At 37.0% G+C, this 17,174-nt stretch overlaps 1 protein-coding gene across 4 annotated transcripts in view; it reads right to left on the reverse strand.

Annotated features, from left to right (window-relative positions):
- Positions 1 to 1,024: 1,024 nt before the first annotated feature.
- rps6ka1 (ribosomal protein S6 kinase a, polypeptide 1) overlaps positions 1,025 to 17,174 on the reverse strand; it is an 85,043-nt gene continuing 68,893 nt past the window's right edge. For all 4 annotated transcript variants that reach the window (XM_065288250.2, XM_065288249.2, XM_065288251.2 and 1 more), the window contains 14 exons: positions 16,755 to 16,897; positions 16,451 to 16,521; positions 15,715 to 15,803; positions 15,537 to 15,601; positions 15,133 to 15,235; positions 14,585 to 14,715; positions 13,326 to 13,451; positions 11,428 to 11,517; positions 10,627 to 10,785; positions 10,127 to 10,288; positions 4,575 to 4,651; positions 4,344 to 4,461; positions 4,093 to 4,230; positions 1,025 to 4,000 (listed from right to left, as the gene is read on the reverse strand). In XM_065288250.2, coding sequence (XP_065144322.1) covers positions 3,878 to 4,000; positions 4,093 to 4,230; positions 4,344 to 4,461; positions 4,575 to 4,651; positions 10,127 to 10,288; positions 10,627 to 10,785; positions 11,428 to 11,517; positions 13,326 to 13,451; positions 14,585 to 14,715; positions 15,133 to 15,235; positions 15,537 to 15,601; positions 15,715 to 15,803; positions 16,451 to 16,521; positions 16,755 to 16,897 — 1,595 coding nt within the window. In that variant the 3' untranslated portion in view covers positions 1,025 to 3,877. The remainder of the gene's footprint in view (positions 4,001 to 4,092; positions 4,231 to 4,343; positions 4,462 to 4,574; positions 4,652 to 10,126; positions 10,289 to 10,626; positions 10,786 to 11,427; positions 11,518 to 13,325; positions 13,452 to 14,584; positions 14,716 to 15,132; positions 15,236 to 15,536; positions 15,602 to 15,714; positions 15,804 to 16,450; positions 16,522 to 16,754; positions 16,898 to 17,174) is intronic.

The following is a 17,174-nucleotide window of genomic DNA, read 5'->3' on the forward strand; positions in this document are numbered from 1 at the left end:
AGCTCCATCCATCTGAGATTAGAGGAGTTATCAGTGTTGTGGTTTTATGTGAAACGTTCCATCAGTAACATTGAGAGAGGAGCTGTGATTAAATGAAACTAAAAGACAACATTAGAGAGCAGGAGCTTGTGTTGAACACAAGGGTTAAGACGGGATACAATAACATTACATTTATGCATTTGGCAGATGCGTTCATCTAAAGTGACTTCAAGGAATACATTTTTATCAGTGTTTCCGGAAAATTGAACACACACCTCTGTGTTGGTAGCATAGTGCTGTATGTATCAATTGAGCTATAGAATACACAAATAAACTTTTATTAATCTAGCTCAAGCTTAAACTGAGAAGTTTTGGGTAGGGGTGCGTGGGGCACAAACTAACGCGGGGTTAATTGTAACACAGACCGTTTACATTGTTGCACGATTTGTTTTTTTTCTCCCGCAAATTTATGTAAAGGTATAATGTTTTTCCATAGTTTTGATAAAAGAGCGCTTTGGTGTCATGTATATATGTTTTTTTTTGGTTTCTGGGTGTGTAAGATACCAAAACTAATATTATGTCATCTTAATCAGTGTCTTGTTGACTAAAACAGCATCATTTTGAAATATGTCAGCAGCTCTTGGAAACTTTTTTGGTAGTTTAAAAATATTTTCACCCAGCGGGGTTAATTGTAACGCTGTGTTACAACTAACCATACAGCACTGACGGTATGAAAACAGCTAACATTAGGTACCGATTATTTGCCGATTTATCAGTGCATCTCGGATTACTAAGAATAGGTGACAATGCAACACTCAATGTGGACACTTTAAGTTTAAACTACTCGGATAAAATGTGTTTTTAGGGCAATTTGAGCTAAAGTAACCAAACTTATGGTACGGTTGATGTCAGGTTTAATTGTTCATCAGAAATATGTTGTTTAATTGTGATTCTAACATGCAATTTTAGAGATATCCATCATATTCAACAACAACAGACAGAAAGACAAAGAAAGTAAACCATAAGAAAGAGAAAACCGTCTGAATGTTTTTCTTTTCTTTTAATAGAAAGGCAACAGGCTGAAGGTTCGTACATTCAGCCCCTCAACTGTAGAACAAAGGGCAATAATTTACACCCGTTTACCACAAACAGCCCCACCCCAACATCAGGCAGGAGACACAAACACATGTACACAGTAATACGACTGAACGCTGCCACTCCCAGCAAATAAAGCATTTTTTTCTTCTAGGAAAGACAAATCACGATTTCTTGAAAGATTAGTCAGGAAGAACCCCAAATACCACACAGAGCAAAGAAATCTGGTGAAAAACAGGATGCACGGTTTAAGAGAAGAATTGTATTAAAAAACAACAACAACACATTCATCATCCAAATTTAAAGGCGTAACATGCGTTATGTTAGAAAACAACATGATGTTTTGTGTTCTAGATTCACACTTTATGCTTTATGAAACAAAGCTGTTTGACAGATATGCATGTGTGAAAGTAGAGAGAATTTGCTGAACGACTATCTATCTATTCAAATTCATTGCATAACATCTGACTTTAGAAAGTGATAGCACCCAAAAAAATATTTACTTTACCTAATCTTGTCCCAAAACATTATGACCTAATATAAGCCTTTTTTGAGACCAACATGAGGATACTGCAAGTAAATGATTTAAATTTTTGGGTGAACCATATCTGTTATAGTTATACAGATAATAAAGTGTGATGAATCTTGCTAGATTATAAAAATTCCCTTACATTTATGTTAAAGACATTTTCACAATTTTTCATAATTCATGAATTCCAGGATGGGACTACGAATAAACTGAGCACGAAGATGTTTGTTTGGTAAAGGGTATATATTAGCTCGGAGTGAGATAAGGCTCTATGAATTCATTTTTTTAAGACATTTGCAAGAACAGCCTGAGCACGAAGTGGATAATTCAAGCACAAATTAGCTTCCAAACACCATGAGAACAAATCATGAGACAGACCGGATAAAAAATATACAATCATTTCCTCAGCTGTCACACAATTTTTGTGCTCAGTGTGCCTTTTTATATAAAATAACATCGAAAACAACAACAGAACCAAACACAGGAGACGGCAGAAAGATCACTGGTGTACCAAAGCAACACTTTTCCATGCCACAAGCGTCATCTCGCATTCATTTTTCTTGCGTTTCTTTGACAATAAACATACATCATCTGAACAGTCTTGACCGGTGTTTACACTGTGAGAAGCGTAACGCAAAAGTATAATATTGGCAAACAAAAACAATTTACAAATTCATGCAGAAAGCACCTCCACACACTGCAAAAAATGATTTTCAAGAATAAATGTATTTGTATTTTTGTCTTGTTTTTAGTAAAAATATCAAAAAAGTCTTAAATTAAGATGCTTTTTCTTGATGAGCTAAACGACCCAAGAAAATGAGTCTAGTTTATAGACCAAAAATATCAAATTTAAGATTTTGTGCATAAAACAAGCAAACTAAATCTTTCAATGGGGTAACAACACAATGTAAAAAATAATTTTCAAGAAAAAAAAATCTTAGTATTTTTGTCTTGTTTTCAGTAAAAATAACTAAATAAGAATTAAATTAAGATGCTTTTTCTTGATGAGCAAAATGACCCAAGAAAATAAGTCTAGTTTTAAGACCAAAAATATCAAATTTAAGTGATTTTGTGCATAAAACAAGCAAAACAATCTGGAAATGGGGTAAGCTAAAAAATCTTGAACATTTTTCTTAAACACTAAATTAAAAAATAAAGAAAAATGTGCTTACCTCATTGGCAGATTGTTTTGCTTGTTTTATGCAAAAAATCACTTAAATTTGAAATTTTGGGTCAAAAAACTAAACTTATTTTCTTGGGTCATTTTGCTCATCAAGAAAAAGCATCTTAATTTAAGTATTTTTAGATATTTTTACTGAAAACAAGACAAAAATAATAAGAATTTTTTTTTCTTGAAAATAATTTTTTGCAGTGCACTAACAAAAAAAACCCACAACACTAAATTCAAGAAAAATTAGCTTAGCCCATTGGCAGATTTTTTTTGCTTATTTTATGCACAAAATCACTTAAATTTGATATTTTTGGTCTAAAAACTAGATTTATTTTCTTGGGTCGTTTTGCTCATCAAGAAAAAGCATCTTAATTTAAATTTTTTTTGATATTTTTACTGAAAACAAGACAAAAATACTAAGAATTTTTTTCTTGAAAATAATTTTTTGCAGTGCATTCATCTCTACGCTTCCCAGACAGCAGACGACTCCGGGCCGGATCTGGTGCGGATTTTCCCCAGAGTCGTCTGTTGTCTGGGTTAGGTCGATAATCACGTGACTATTATGGAAGATATATTTAACCTTTACTCATTCCTCTGGGTGAAATATTACACTGGGACACTTTCTCTCTTCTCCAGGTCATGTTATGCTTTCAGGAAGATAACTATGTGTTGGACTAAAGTGATAACTGGGAAGCCAAAAAGCTTTTAGGAAAAAAATACAGAAGTCCTGTTGTACCCGTTAAGAAAACAAATAAATCTAATGCAATCAACATAAACATCCAGATTAAAAAATAATGAACACAGCAGTGTTGATATTCAGGGATTACAGTACCAAGACATAGATGGACTGGCAATAGCATCTGTTTAGTTACGGTATCCTTTACATTGTTTCATTGAAATCTCTCACACACGCATACTCAATCCTGATGGAGCATGAATGCTCTCTGGCCCCGCCCTCAAATTGTATCAGCCAATCACTTCTCTATCGTGCTTGACAGTCTTGCTGATAAGACGGGCAGGTCTTAGTCAGTATGGTCCTTTAATCCATCGCTTCCCTTCTGAAAATGTACTCATCATAAGTCTCCAGTATCCTCCCTTATTCTTTACAGTGAGGTGGAGGGCAGTTTTTTCACCCGTCTCTGTGCCAGGAACGATGATTCGATGGGTTTCAGCTCTGGTGGAGGCTGGGAACTCTTCAGTGCAGAGTACGTGGCCGCCATCGCACCCTGTGAGAAGAGAGGATATAAAACATTTGACAGGCGAAAAGAAAAGCAAAATTGCTCAATGCAGACTTTAAAGGAAGTTTTGGCAGCGGTACCTTGACAAGTTTGGCATCTTGGTGTTGTAGCTGACTGTTGGGAAGTTTGTCTCTCTGGACAATCCAGGGATGTTTTAATACCTGCTTGGCTGTGAGCCGCTGGTGTGGGTCCACATGAAGCATCTTGGAGACCAAATCCTAAAGGGAAAAGCATTTGTACGAGAAAGAACTGAGTGTTTTGCACACAAATACAAAAAAGCCAAGTGGAATAATTTGATTGGCTGTGGGGATGGGGCGGAGTCACGGCCTACCTTAGCTGCATCAGACACTGCGTCCCAGTTGCCTCCCTTCAAGGTAAAGTGGCCACTCCCTATCCGACCCAGAATCTCTTCTGGAGTGTCCTCCGGTCCATTGGCAAACGGGGTAAAACTGTTGAGAGGGAAAATTTAGCGTGAATGTTGAATTTTTTAACATTAAATGTGTGAAATTAGGAGGATTAATAACAGCATTTATTTCATTAAGGGATAAAGTGTTGTTTTTACCCAGCAATCATAGTGTACAGTAACACTCCAAGACTCCAAATGTCACAGCCCTCATCATAACCCTGTCTCTTCAGTACCTGTAACACAAAACAATTAATAACAGGCAACAGTTATTGAGAAATCCTCTAAACATCAGATTTAACACACTGTAATTCTGACTTCAAAATGTTTTCCAAACAAAGGAAATAAAGTAACTTAAATAATTAAAAAAATATAAAAAGCATTTATATTGAAAACTAAACATAATCATTGGTGGATGCTAATTCTTTCCCTAGCAACCAAATAGAGTACTATAGCAATCATTTAGCGAGACCCATATCTCTGTATCAGAACATCAGATGGCGCTTTTCAGTCCCTGCAGAAAAACGTGATTATGCGATCATGCATATTTATTTGGGGGGGGGGGGGTGGCGCATTTTTTCTAATATGCTGCACTTTCGCAGAATAAATTGCAGATTTTGTGTGCAAAATGATTGAGAATGGCTTGCATGATTTCATAATCCCTGCATTTTTGTAGCAAAAATCGCATACATTTTAGCAGAAAGTTGAAAAATGTTGCATTTACTTCACACAAGCACAGCCATGTGCCCTGCTGCCATGGGAACGTTATGAAGTGAAGTGACGTGAACATAATTCAATAGCTGCAAACTGTTTTTGAAAGTTCCCGCAGTTTTTGAAAGTTCCCGCAATTTTTACAAGTTCCCGCAGTTTTTGCAAGTTCCCCGAAGTTTTTGCAAGTTCCCGAAGTTTTTGCAAGTTCTCAAACTTTTTGCAAGTTCCCAAGTTTTTGCAAGTTCCCGAGGTTTTTGCAAGTACCGAAGTTTTTGCAAGTTCCCGAAGTTTTTGCAAGTTCCCGAAGTTTTTGCAAGTTCCCAAACTTTTTGCAAGTTCCCGCAGCTTCTGCAAGTTCCCGCAATTTTTACAAGTTTCCTTAGTTTTTGCAAGTTACCGCAGTTTTTGCAAGTTCACGCAATTTTTGCAAGTTCCCGCAGCTTCTGCAAGTTCCTGCAATTTTTACAAGTTCCCGAAGTTTTCGCAAGTTCCCAAACTTTTTGCAAGTTGCCAAACTTTTTGAAAGTTCCCGAAGTTTTTGCAAGTTCCCGCAGTTTTTGCAAGTTCACGCAGTTTTTGCAAGTTCACGCAATTTTTGTAAGTTCACGCAGCTTCTGCAAGTTCCCGCAATTTTTACAAGTTCCCATAGTTTTTGCAAGTTCCCAAGTATTTGCAAGTTCCCGAGGTTTTTGCAAGTACCGAAGTTTTTGCAAGTTCCCGAAGTTTTTGCAAGTTCCCGAAGTTTTTGCAAGTTCCCAAACTTTTTGCAAGTTCCCGCAGCTTCTGCAAGTTCCCGCAATTTTTACAAGTTCCCTTAGTTTTTGCAAGTTACCGCAGTTTTTGCAAGTTCACGCAATTTTTGCAAGTTCCCGCAGCTTCTGCAAGTTCCCGCAATTTTTACAAGTTCCCGAAGTTTTCGCAAGTTCCCAAACTTTTTGCAAGTTCCCGCAGCTTCTGCAAGTTCCCGCAATTTTTACAAGTTCCCGAAGTTTTCGCAAGTTCCCAAACTTTTTGCAAGTTGCCAAACTTTTTGAAAGTTCCCGAAGTTTTTGCAAGTTCCCGCAGTTTTTGCAAGTTCCCGCAGTTTTTGCAAGTTCACGCAATTTTTGTAAGTTCACACAGCTTCTGCAAGTTCCCGCAATTTTTACAAGTTCCCATAGTTTTTGCAAGTTCCCAAGTATTTGCAAGTTCCCGAGGTTTTTGCAAGTACCGAAGTTTTTGCAAGTTCCCGAAGTTTTTGCAAGTTCCCGAAGTTTTTGCAAGTTCCCAAACTTTTTGCAAGTTCCCGCAGCTTCTGCAAGTTCCCGCAATTTTTACAAGTTCCCTTAGTTTTTGCAAGTTACCGCAGTTTTTGCAAGTTCACGCAATTTTTGCAAGTTCCCGCAGCTTCTGCAAGTTCCCGCAATTTTTACAAGTTCCCGAAGTTTTCGCAAGTTCCCAAACTTTTTGCAAGTTCCCAAACTTTTTGCAAGTTCCCAAACTTTTTGAAAGTTCCCGAAGTTTTTGCAAGTTCACGCAGTTTTTGCAAGTTCACGCAGTTTTTGCAAGTTCACGCAATTTTTGCAAGTTCCCGCAGCTTCTGCAAGTTCCCGCAATTTTTACAAGTTCCCATAGTTTTTGCAAGTTCCCAAGTATTTGCAAGTTCCCGAGGTTTTTGCAAGTACCGAAGTTTTTGCAAGTTCCCGAAGTTTTTGCAAGTTCCCGAAGTTTTTGCAAGTTCCCAAACTTTTTGCAAGTTCCCGCAGCTTCTGCAAGTTCCCGCAATTTTTACAAGTTCCCTTAGTTTTTGCAAGTTACCGCAGTTTTTGCAAGTTCACGCAATTTTTGCAAGTTCCCGCAGCTTCTGCAAGTTCCCGCAATTTTTACAAGTTCCCGAAGTTTTCGCAAGTTCCCAAACTTTTTGCAAGTTCCCAAACTTTTTGCAAGTTCCCAAACTTTTTTGAAGTTTTTGCAAGTTCCCGAAGTTTTTGCAAGTTCCCAAACTTTTTGCAAGTTCCCGCAGCTTCTGCAAGTTCCCGCAATTTTTACAAGTTCCCTTAGTTTTTGCAAGTTACCGCAGTTTTTGCAAGTTCACGCAATTTTTGCAAGTTCCCGCAGCTTCTGCAAGTTCCCGCAATTTTTACAAGTTCCCGAAGTTTTCGCAAGTTCCCAAACTTTTTGCAAGTTGCCAAACTTTTTGAAAGTTCCCGAAGTTTTTGCAAGTTCCCGCAGTTTTTGCAAGTTCACGCAGTTTTTGCAAGTTCACGCAATTTTTGTAAGTTCACGCAGCTTCTGAAAGTTCCCGCAATTTTTACAAGTTCCCATAGTTTTTGCAAGTTCCCAAGTATTTGCAAGTTCCCGAGGTTTTTGCAAGTACCGAAGTTTTTGCAAGTTCCCGAAGTTTTTGCAAGTTCCCGAAGTTTTTGCAAGTTCCCAAACTTTTTGCAAGTTCCCGCAGCTTCTCCAAGTTCCCGCAATTTTTACAAGTTCCCTTAGTTTTTGCAAGTTACTGCAGTTTTTGCAAGTTCACGCAATTTTTGCAAGTTCCCGCAGCTTCTGCAAGTTCCCGCAATTTTTACAAGTTCCCGAAGTTTTCGCAAGTTCCCAAACTTTTTGCAAGTTGCCAAACTTTTTGAAAGTTCCCGAAGTTTTTGCAAGTTCCCGCAGTTTTTGCAAGTTCCCGCAGTTTTTGCAAGTTCACGCAATTTTTGTAAGTTCACGCAATTTTTGTAAGTTCACGCAGCTTCTGCAAGTTCCCGCAATTTTTACAAGTTCCCATAGTTTTTGCAAGTTCCCAAGTATTTGCAAGTTCCCGAGGTTTTTGCAAGTACCGAAGTTTTTGCAAGTTCCCGAAGTTTTTGCAAGTTCCCGAAGTTTTTGCAAGTTCCCAAACTTTTTGCAAGTTCCCGCAGCTTCTGCAAGTTCCCGCAATTTTTACAAGTTCCCTTAGTTTTTGCAAGTTACCGCAGTTTTTGCAAGTTCACGCAATTTTTGCAAGTTCCCGCAGCTTCTGCAAGTTCCCGCAATTTTTACAAGTTCCCGAAGTTTTCGCAAGTTCCCAAACTTTTTGCAAGTTCCCAAACTTTTTGCAAGTTCCCAAACTTTTTGCAAGTTCCCAAACTTTTTGAAAGTTCCCGAAGTTTTTGCAAGTTCACGCAGTTTTTGCAAGTTCACGCAGTTTTTGCAAGTTCACGCAATTTTTGCAAGTTCCCGCAGCTTCTGCAAGTTCCCGCAATTTTTACAAGTTCCCATAGTTTTTGCAAGTTCCCAAGTATTTGCAAGTTCCCGAGGTTTTTGCAAGTACCGAAGTTTTTGCAAGTTCCCGAAGTTTTTGCAAGTTCCCGAAGTTTTTGCAAGTTCCCAAACTTTTTGCAAGTTCCCGCAGCTTCTGCAAGTTCCCGCAATTTTTACAAGTTCCCTTAGTTTTTGCAAGTTACCGCAGTTTTTGCAAGTTCACGCAATTTTTGCAAGTTCCCGCAGCTTCTGCAAGTTCCCGCAATTTTTACAAGTTCCCGAAGTTTTCGCAAGTTCCCAAACTTTTTGCAAGTTCCCAAACTTTTTGAAAGTTCCCGAAGTTTTTGCAAGTTCACGCAGTTTTTGCAAGTTCACGCAGTTTTTGCAAGTTCACGCAATTTTTGCAAGTTCCCGCAGCTTCTGCAAGTTCCCGCAATTTTTACAAGTTCCCATAGTTTTTGCAAGTTCCCGAGTATTTGCAAGTTCCCAAAGTTTTTGCAAGTACCGATGTTTTTGCAAATTCCCAAACTTTTTGCAAGTTCCCAAACTTTTTGCAAGTTCCCGCAATTTTTGTAAGTTCCCGTAGCTTCTGCAAGTTCCTGCAATTTCATTGCAAAAAAATTGCATAAATATCCTGCATATTCCATCGCATTTTTTAAGAAAACGTACCGAAAGATCAAGAATTTTTGCCTGCAATAATCACAAAAAAACTTTTCTGGAAGAACTGGCTTTTTCATTGCATAGTACCCCATGGGTTGGGTCAGATCAGCTTACTTTTGGGGCTTTTCCACTGGGTACAGTATGTAGTACCCGATACTTTTTAGTACCACCTCAGTTAGGGTTCCATGCGAGCTGATACTAAAACATGAAGTAGAAACACTGTAGATCAGTGATTGGTCTGCGAGAATTGTCACTACTGGCGTCACCTAGCAACTGCACAGCACCAGCCTAGCAACCACCCTAGGTACCCTAGCAACCACATAACAACAAAACAGAATACCCTAGCAACCATTTAGCAGGATGTATATCTCTGAATCAGAAAATGTAATATGTGTGTGCGCTCTTGTGACTTATGTTAGCAAACAGGACGTCACAAGTTTTGCCACGGCAAACACCACTTCAAATTTTCTTCACATTATCTTGCTATTATTATTATTGTACATTACTTTTTATACATGAGCCAAAGACACAATGAAATCTTTTATTTCCCACGCGTATACCACAGTGAAATGTGAAAACAGGAAATGAAAATTAATGACAAGAAAATAAACATTTGAAATTAGAGGGTGAGACTTGGGAATTAGGAAAAGAAAGTATTATTAGGTTTGTGGAAATTCATAACCAACTGAACAAAGCAGAACACAAAGTAACATATGGCTTTAAATGTATGGGCTCGAATGGCATGAATCCAAAAGCATGGTCACGATGGAACATTTGTTTATTTATATCGAAAAATAATTATTATATTGTAAACATGGTTTATTTGCTAGTATTACTGTATGAACTGACATTATAAGTTGCCACAGTCTGTTCTGTTCATAATGTAATTCATTTCTCATACAATAACCAATTACATTGGGTAAATGTTTTATTACATTATGAGCTTAAGATTTTATTAGGTTTAATTACATTATTATTGTAATGAAATGTTCATAATGTCAAACTTATCACATTATGTGCAGTATTGCTATACACTTACAGTAGAAAAAAAACTTTAAAAGCATTGGCCATTTATGTTTATCAGTCTACCCAGCATTTTACAATCTGTCACAAACACACACGCTCACCTCAGGTGCTACAAAGTTGGCAGTGTAACAGGGCGTCATGAGGAGGCCGTTGTCCGCCCGGAGCTGCTTGGCAAAGCCGAAATCACAGATGCGGAGAGATTCTGGATTTCCAGACTCATCAACATAAAGAATATTGCTGGGCTTCAGGTCCCTGTGCACAACCTACAGAAATATACCATTAGATTAGGGTAAGATTTCAGTGAAGAGTGCTTTAATTGAATCGATTGGGACTAAAATAAAGCATGCTACAAAAAGCCACAGTATAGTGGTCTATTTGTCTCTATTATGGTTCTTCTGGGGAAAAGGTCAACATAAACAATATTAAATCACGTTAAGTGTTTAAAAGGCCAGGACAGAGCTATGAAAAACCATCCAAAGAGAAAAGGACAGCAATGTCTGTGACTCGTAGGGTTATGGCATAGGTACCTTGCTTTTGCCAAAAACAATGGTACACTTACATAAATGAGATTTTTCTCTGTAAGATAAAAGTGTTTTCTCACCCCTTGAGAGTGCAGGTATTCGACAGTCTTTGTGATAGTGTGCAGTACGGCGCTGGCCTCTCTCTCCGAGAAGGACTTTTGCTTGAGGATTCGGTCCAGCAGCTCTCCTCCTCTCATGAGCTCTGTGACCAGATACACCTGCTTCCCGTTATCATACACCTGCAACACAGCAAACACCAATGAAATATCTTTTTGGTGCAAATAAACCTGTTTTTTTAAAAGCATTTACATGAAGTGCACATATTATGCATATAGTATATTTGCATACAGGCTCCTAGAAATCATTTTGACATCATGGCTTGGTGTTTGTTAACTTAAAAGATCAGTCAAAATCAGATATGAAGCGCTAACATTTATTGCTGTACTGTATGGATAATGCATACGGTACACTGAAAAAATTATATTCAAGAAAAAATTTTTTGGTATTTTTGTCTTGTTTGAAGTAAAAATATCTAAAAATTCATAAATTAAGATGCTTTTTCTTGATGAACAAAACGACAAGAAAATAAGTCTAGTTTTTAGACAAGTTATTTTGTGCATAAAACAAGCAAAAAAATCTGCCAATAGGGTAAGCAAAAATCTTGAACACTAAATTCAAGAAAAATTTGCTTACCCCATTGGCAGATTTTTTTGCCAATTTTTTTTTAATCACTTAAATTTTATATTTTTTTTCTAAAGAATTTAAGAATTTTTTGATATTTTTACTGAAAACAAGATAAAAATAATAAGTAAATAATTTTTTGCAGTGTAGGTGACACATTCAAATGTAAAAGATCTTGCAGATGCTTTGTTTCTACTTACATCTTTAAGGGTGATGATATTGGGATGCTGGCCGTATCTCAGCAGGATCTCGATCTCTTCAGACGGGTCAGTGCTTTTTTTTTCAATCACCTATCAGAATATAAGTGATGTGTCAGACTACGTGTATCACCGTTTACAGTTTATAATGCTACTCTTTATATTTGATCAAAGTTTGATACACATGCTGGTTTGAAAATGCTATGATTGTTTCCACAGTCACTGTTGATGTGTTTTATAATATATTTTGCAATGCATTTTAATTTATGTTACAAAATAAAGCAATAAACCCCGAGAAGCAGTGGGTTACCAGTGCATTTTATAACAGCTAAGGGGCGTTGTTAGGCACGACGCGAAGCGGAGTGCCTAAACCCCCTTAGCTGTTATAAAATGCACTGGTAACCCAACGCTTCGAGGGGTTTATTGCGTTTATAAAACGGTTACTTCATATGCATAACGTTAGCGGGATTTTATAAAATAAAACCCCAAAAAGTTGTAATTATATTAGTACAAATATTACTCTTCCGCCAAACAAAGTAGTTCCTCAGAATCAAGTGTGACTGAAACAGAGCGCAGTTCCCAACCAACACAGACACAGCAAAGACACAATGAAAATATGATTTAAGACTGTGGTGTTTATTTTATAAATCACCATTCATCTAATTTATACATTAACATTTATATCGTGCAACTGTTGAAGTGATGATCAAATATGTTTGGAAGCATGCTGAACTCTTTCCCCGTTTTTTTTTAAAGCCACCCAGTTTTAGTTTAATGCCTTCCAGAAAATGATCTTCTTTATATAAACATAAAATATCAAATGAAAGAACAGACCATCCGCTTTGAAACAAAAAAACATTTCATCCTACCTTCATTTGATCTCTTATCACCTCTCAAATTTTTTTATTAAAAGCGGAGATAATTCCATTTTTGTGAAGAACTTTAGTAAGAGATCAGATTCAGACGGAGCCATGAACAGTACTACACGGTGTTTTCAGTGAATGCGTCAGTGTTTAAGTTGGGTAAGATCGCCACCCAGTGGATAATAGCGGACGTATGAACTTGAGTTATGAAATCCTCAGACAACGTTTTCTCTTTATCGACGAGATGACTCAACAATATTTATTGACATTCATCTGGATATCGCCATTAATTGTGCAATTGTAGACAAATTAAAAATATGATTTAAGACTGTGGTGTTTATTTTCATAAATCAATACGCAGTCAGTGGCGCAGTGATACTTATGTAATGTGGTCTGAACTGTGAGGTTACCGGTGTATTTTATCACGGCTTAGAACGCGTTTCAACCAATCAGAATGAAGAACCAGAACTGCCCGTTTTATAAAATGCATTTTGCAATGATAAAATGTGTTCAATATTCTTTGTAAGCCTTTTTTTAGTTAAATATACACCTGTATGAATATTCAATTACTTTAAAGGGATAGTTAAGCAAAAAATGCATATATTTGTTCTGAAAAACACAGGAAGATATTTTTTAGGAATGTTTGTAACCAAACCAAGGCACCATTGAATTCCAAAGTTGGAAAAAAGAATATTATGGAAGTCAATGGTGCCCCAGATCTGTTTGGTTATTTTTTAAATATCTTCAATTGTGTTCAGCAAAACAAAGAAATTAATACAGGTTTGGAACAGTCAATTACAGAATTTTCATTCTTTGGTGAACTATCCTTTTAAAGCTGCATTGCTACAATGCAAAAATTCACTACAGAAAGAGTTTAAGTAAACACACAATCCTTACAAAATAAATCCAATTTCAAAATTACAATACAATGCATAACATATCAGATAATTAGTATATGTAACCCCCAACATGGTAGCTTTATTCTAAGGAGCTTTTAATAGGTTTGACATCAGTGCAATGTCAAAAGGAGGCTCTAACCTTTACTGCATACTCTGTGTTTGTTGCTTTGTGTATGCAGCGTTTGCAGACAGAGAAGGAGCCCATGCCGATGTCCTCTTTCAACACGTAACCGTCACTGAACAGAACGTTCTTACCGTGAAGCTGCTGCTTAGAGACAGGTGCACAACAGACAATCACACACGTGAACACAAACAACAGCCGTATTAAAATATCAAACACTTGCAGAATAACTGCAGTATGGATAAATACACTTTCAAACGCAGGCATTATTATGAATTGTTTGCTGGATAATAGAAAGATGGTGGGCTATTAATAGCGAAGAAATCAGATGAAAGCCATTTACTTTGTGCAAACTCACACAGACTGCAATTATGACTGCAGACCTTATTTTGTTACCAAATTACATTAATATTAAACCACAGTACAAAATCCTTTAAAAGGCATTACACCCATACATACACTACTGATTTGTAGAAACACTGCCATCTTGTGGTCAGCCATTTAACATTCACCTTATTATTAAATCTTAGATCATTAAAGGGATAGTTCGTTCAAAAATGTTTTAAACCCATGATTAACGTGCCCTCAAGCCGTCTCATATGCATTTGTACATAATTTTTCAGATGAACACATTTTGAGTTATTTTAGAAAGTGTCCTAGATCTTTTAGTTTATAAATGGTAAGGATATGTGGTCTACCTCCTTCAAGTCAAAAAATGTGCATCCATCCTTCACAAAAGTAATCCAAATTGATCTAAGGAGATTAACAAAGGCCTTCTGAGGGTAATCTGTGTGGTTTTGTCATAGAAATATCCATGTTTAAAACGTTATAAACGAAAATAACTTGCTTCCGGTCACGCGGCAGTTTGCGCGTTAAATATGTTTTAAATATAAATAAAAAAATAAAAAAATGATGGACATATGCATCTCAGACGGCTTGAGGGTTTAATGTAATTTTCGGCCAAAATATCCCTTTAAGATATTATTTAGATAAAATATAATATAATATTAATTAGACATGATTAAATAATGGTATACAGCATAAGAAAGTTGTGTTTAGTATAACACATCTACAATATATGTAAGCTTATAGACCAAAGCACTCCAGAGAGTATTAAAGGTAAAAATGTGCAGCACATCCTGTTACGCTTATACAGAAAACACACACACACAAATGCTATTTTCTCAACAAGTATTTGGGTAAAATATGGACAAACCCAACCACAGGTTTAAATTAACCTTGAACTCTGTCATTTTTGTGATTTACGCATCACTGACCTGTACTACAGGGTGTGGAGGAGGACGTGTTGGCTCCACTTTGCCCTCCTCTTCCAGCATCGCCGTGGCAACAAAGCTGAATCCTCGGAAAAGCTGATGAGCGCCTGCGCTGGGGGGAACACCTGGAGAATCTGAGAAGAGCAAAGCAGAAGAGAAATTCACATGAAGCCAACATTAGCCACTTTTGAACAGGCCAGTGCGAGCCAGGGCTTTCACAGGGCCAACAGCCTCCGACCTCCAGCTGCAAGGCCAAAATCAAGATGGGTTTGGACTGTCAGGCCAACAGTTCAATCTGACAGGAGTAAGATCAACATTATCATACAACAAACATAATGGAAAGAACTGAGGAACATGCAGTTTGCATGGTAAAAGCAAGCAATCTAGCGCCGAGACCACACCAGATCAGCAATAGTTAACTTTAAATAAATTGTAGTGAGCTCAGCCTGAACATCAGTAATAAAATACAGACTATAGGTCTGTTATCCAAATAGAGACAACAAAAAGAGAAAATGTGAATTAAATATTTTGACAGGTTTTTAAACGCTCACCTTTAGGGGTACGAGAGGTAAACTCGGAGTCGAAGTAAAATGTGTCATCAGGTCTGGCCACAGCTGGTCTGAATGGAGGTTTTAGCTCTCGCCTAAAAAGTTTCTAAAAATAATTTTAAAAGCTTTAATTAGTACTAAATTGTATAGGATGAGACTTCAATGTCATTAGATGCTTTTAGATTTGACCCTGTCTGTAAAATTCAGGCTAAAGTCTCATAATAATCCTCCAAAAGCATCAAAATTTGATTTGATTTTAATCTTTGACATGACCGTACCGAAGGCAGTATTAAACGTATCAAGGTTATATATCTTCTTGACATTATGTAGGATGATTTTATGTCAAAAATAATAAATTACAAAAATGTCTTTAGCAGGGTTTTCACAAATCTGAGATCAGTTCTTACATTCCAGTCAATGGTCATGAAGAACGCATGCCGTTTGATCTCTTCGGCTCCATCTGACCCAGATCCTGGTAAAACCTCACAATTAATTCATTCATATGGTACTAAAAACAACATTTTGCTAACACTAAAGTCATATTTAATTACATAATTGTATGTGTAAACATGTAAGACTAGTTACCAAGTCTGTTGATAGGATTCCTCTTGAAGAGAGCTCTTAGTAAACTCTGAGCTTCAGAGCTTAGAAACTGAGGCATACCCAACCTTGCCCTAAAAAACCCAACAAACCTTAAATAATCCTCACAAACTTGCAGGCAATTTCATTTTTGCATAATGCATAATCAGTCCTTCCAGAAAAATTTTTGCATGCAAAAAAAATTGTTTTCTTAAAAAATGCGATGGAATATTCCGAATATTTATGCAATTTTATGCCATGAAATTGCGGGAACTTGCAAAAACTGTTTGCAGCTTTTCATTGATGTTCACGTCGCGTAATTACATCACTTCCTAACATTCCCATGACAACAGGGGACATGGCTGGGCATGTGTGAGGTAAATGCAAAATTGTTCAACTTTCTGCTAAGATATATATGACTTTTTGCTACGAAAATGCGGGAATTATGAAATCATGCAAGCCCCGCATATTTTGCTAGCAGAAATGTATGCGGTGTATTAAAAAATGCAGCCCCTGAATAAATATGCAGACTTTGGCCGATTATGCATTGAATCATGCGATTGCATAATCTGTGTTTTTCTGGATGGACTGCATGATGAGAAACCATTACTGTTTATGTTTTTTTATTTGTTTATCGTAAAAACAACAAATGAAACCAAAAGTGTATGCAGGTGCAGTCTTAAAAATGTAACATTTATTCTGAATGTATGAGGATTTAAATAAAAACTCAATGTATCCTCACTTCAAGATGAGGTTCATTGTTTCCTTTCTGTCTTTTCCCTGGAATGGCAGTGATCCAGTGAGCATCTCAAACTGCACAAGACAAAAAAAAATTACTCAATCTGACAAAACAAGTTTAATTTGCTGACCATGCAAAATTGTTTCTCTTATTGTAGTTCTTACTAAACCTAAATGAATTATGTAGTTGATTCATTTACTAAATAGCCCTGAAAAACTGTATTACATGTTTTATGAGGCCAACACAGCACCAAAAATATTGCTTAGTTGTCAAGCAAATCCTGTCAATCTACAGTATCTGGACGTACCATCAGTACACCAAATGACCACCAGTCGGCGCTGTGAGCGTGTCCCTGTCTGTTGACAACCTCTGGAGCCATGTACTCCACTGTCCCACAGAAAGAGTAAGCTTTCTTCTCATGATCGATAGCCTCTTTACACAGTCCAAAATCTAAAAGAAAACATATTTTTACTAAAATGACTCATTTGGCAGAGCATTGCATTAGTAGTTTAACGTTTGTTGATTTGATCCCAGGTTACACACATACTGATCAAATGTATAGATCAAATGCATGGTCACTTTGGATAAAAGCATCTGGCAAAATGGATAAATGTAGGGCTGCACAATGTAAAATTGCTCTGTGCAAGAAACTGTATGACGACATTACAGGTGATTCACGTCAGCCAAACACCCCAACATCCTCTGAAACTTTAGGTGAATTTGCATT

The sequence above is a fragment of the Paramisgurnus dabryanus genome, chromosome 17 (genome assembly GCF_030506205.2).
Source record: "Paramisgurnus dabryanus chromosome 17, PD_genome_1.1, whole genome shotgun sequence".
Taxonomy (NCBI): domain Eukaryota; kingdom Metazoa; phylum Chordata; class Actinopteri; order Cypriniformes; family Cobitidae; genus Paramisgurnus; species Paramisgurnus dabryanus.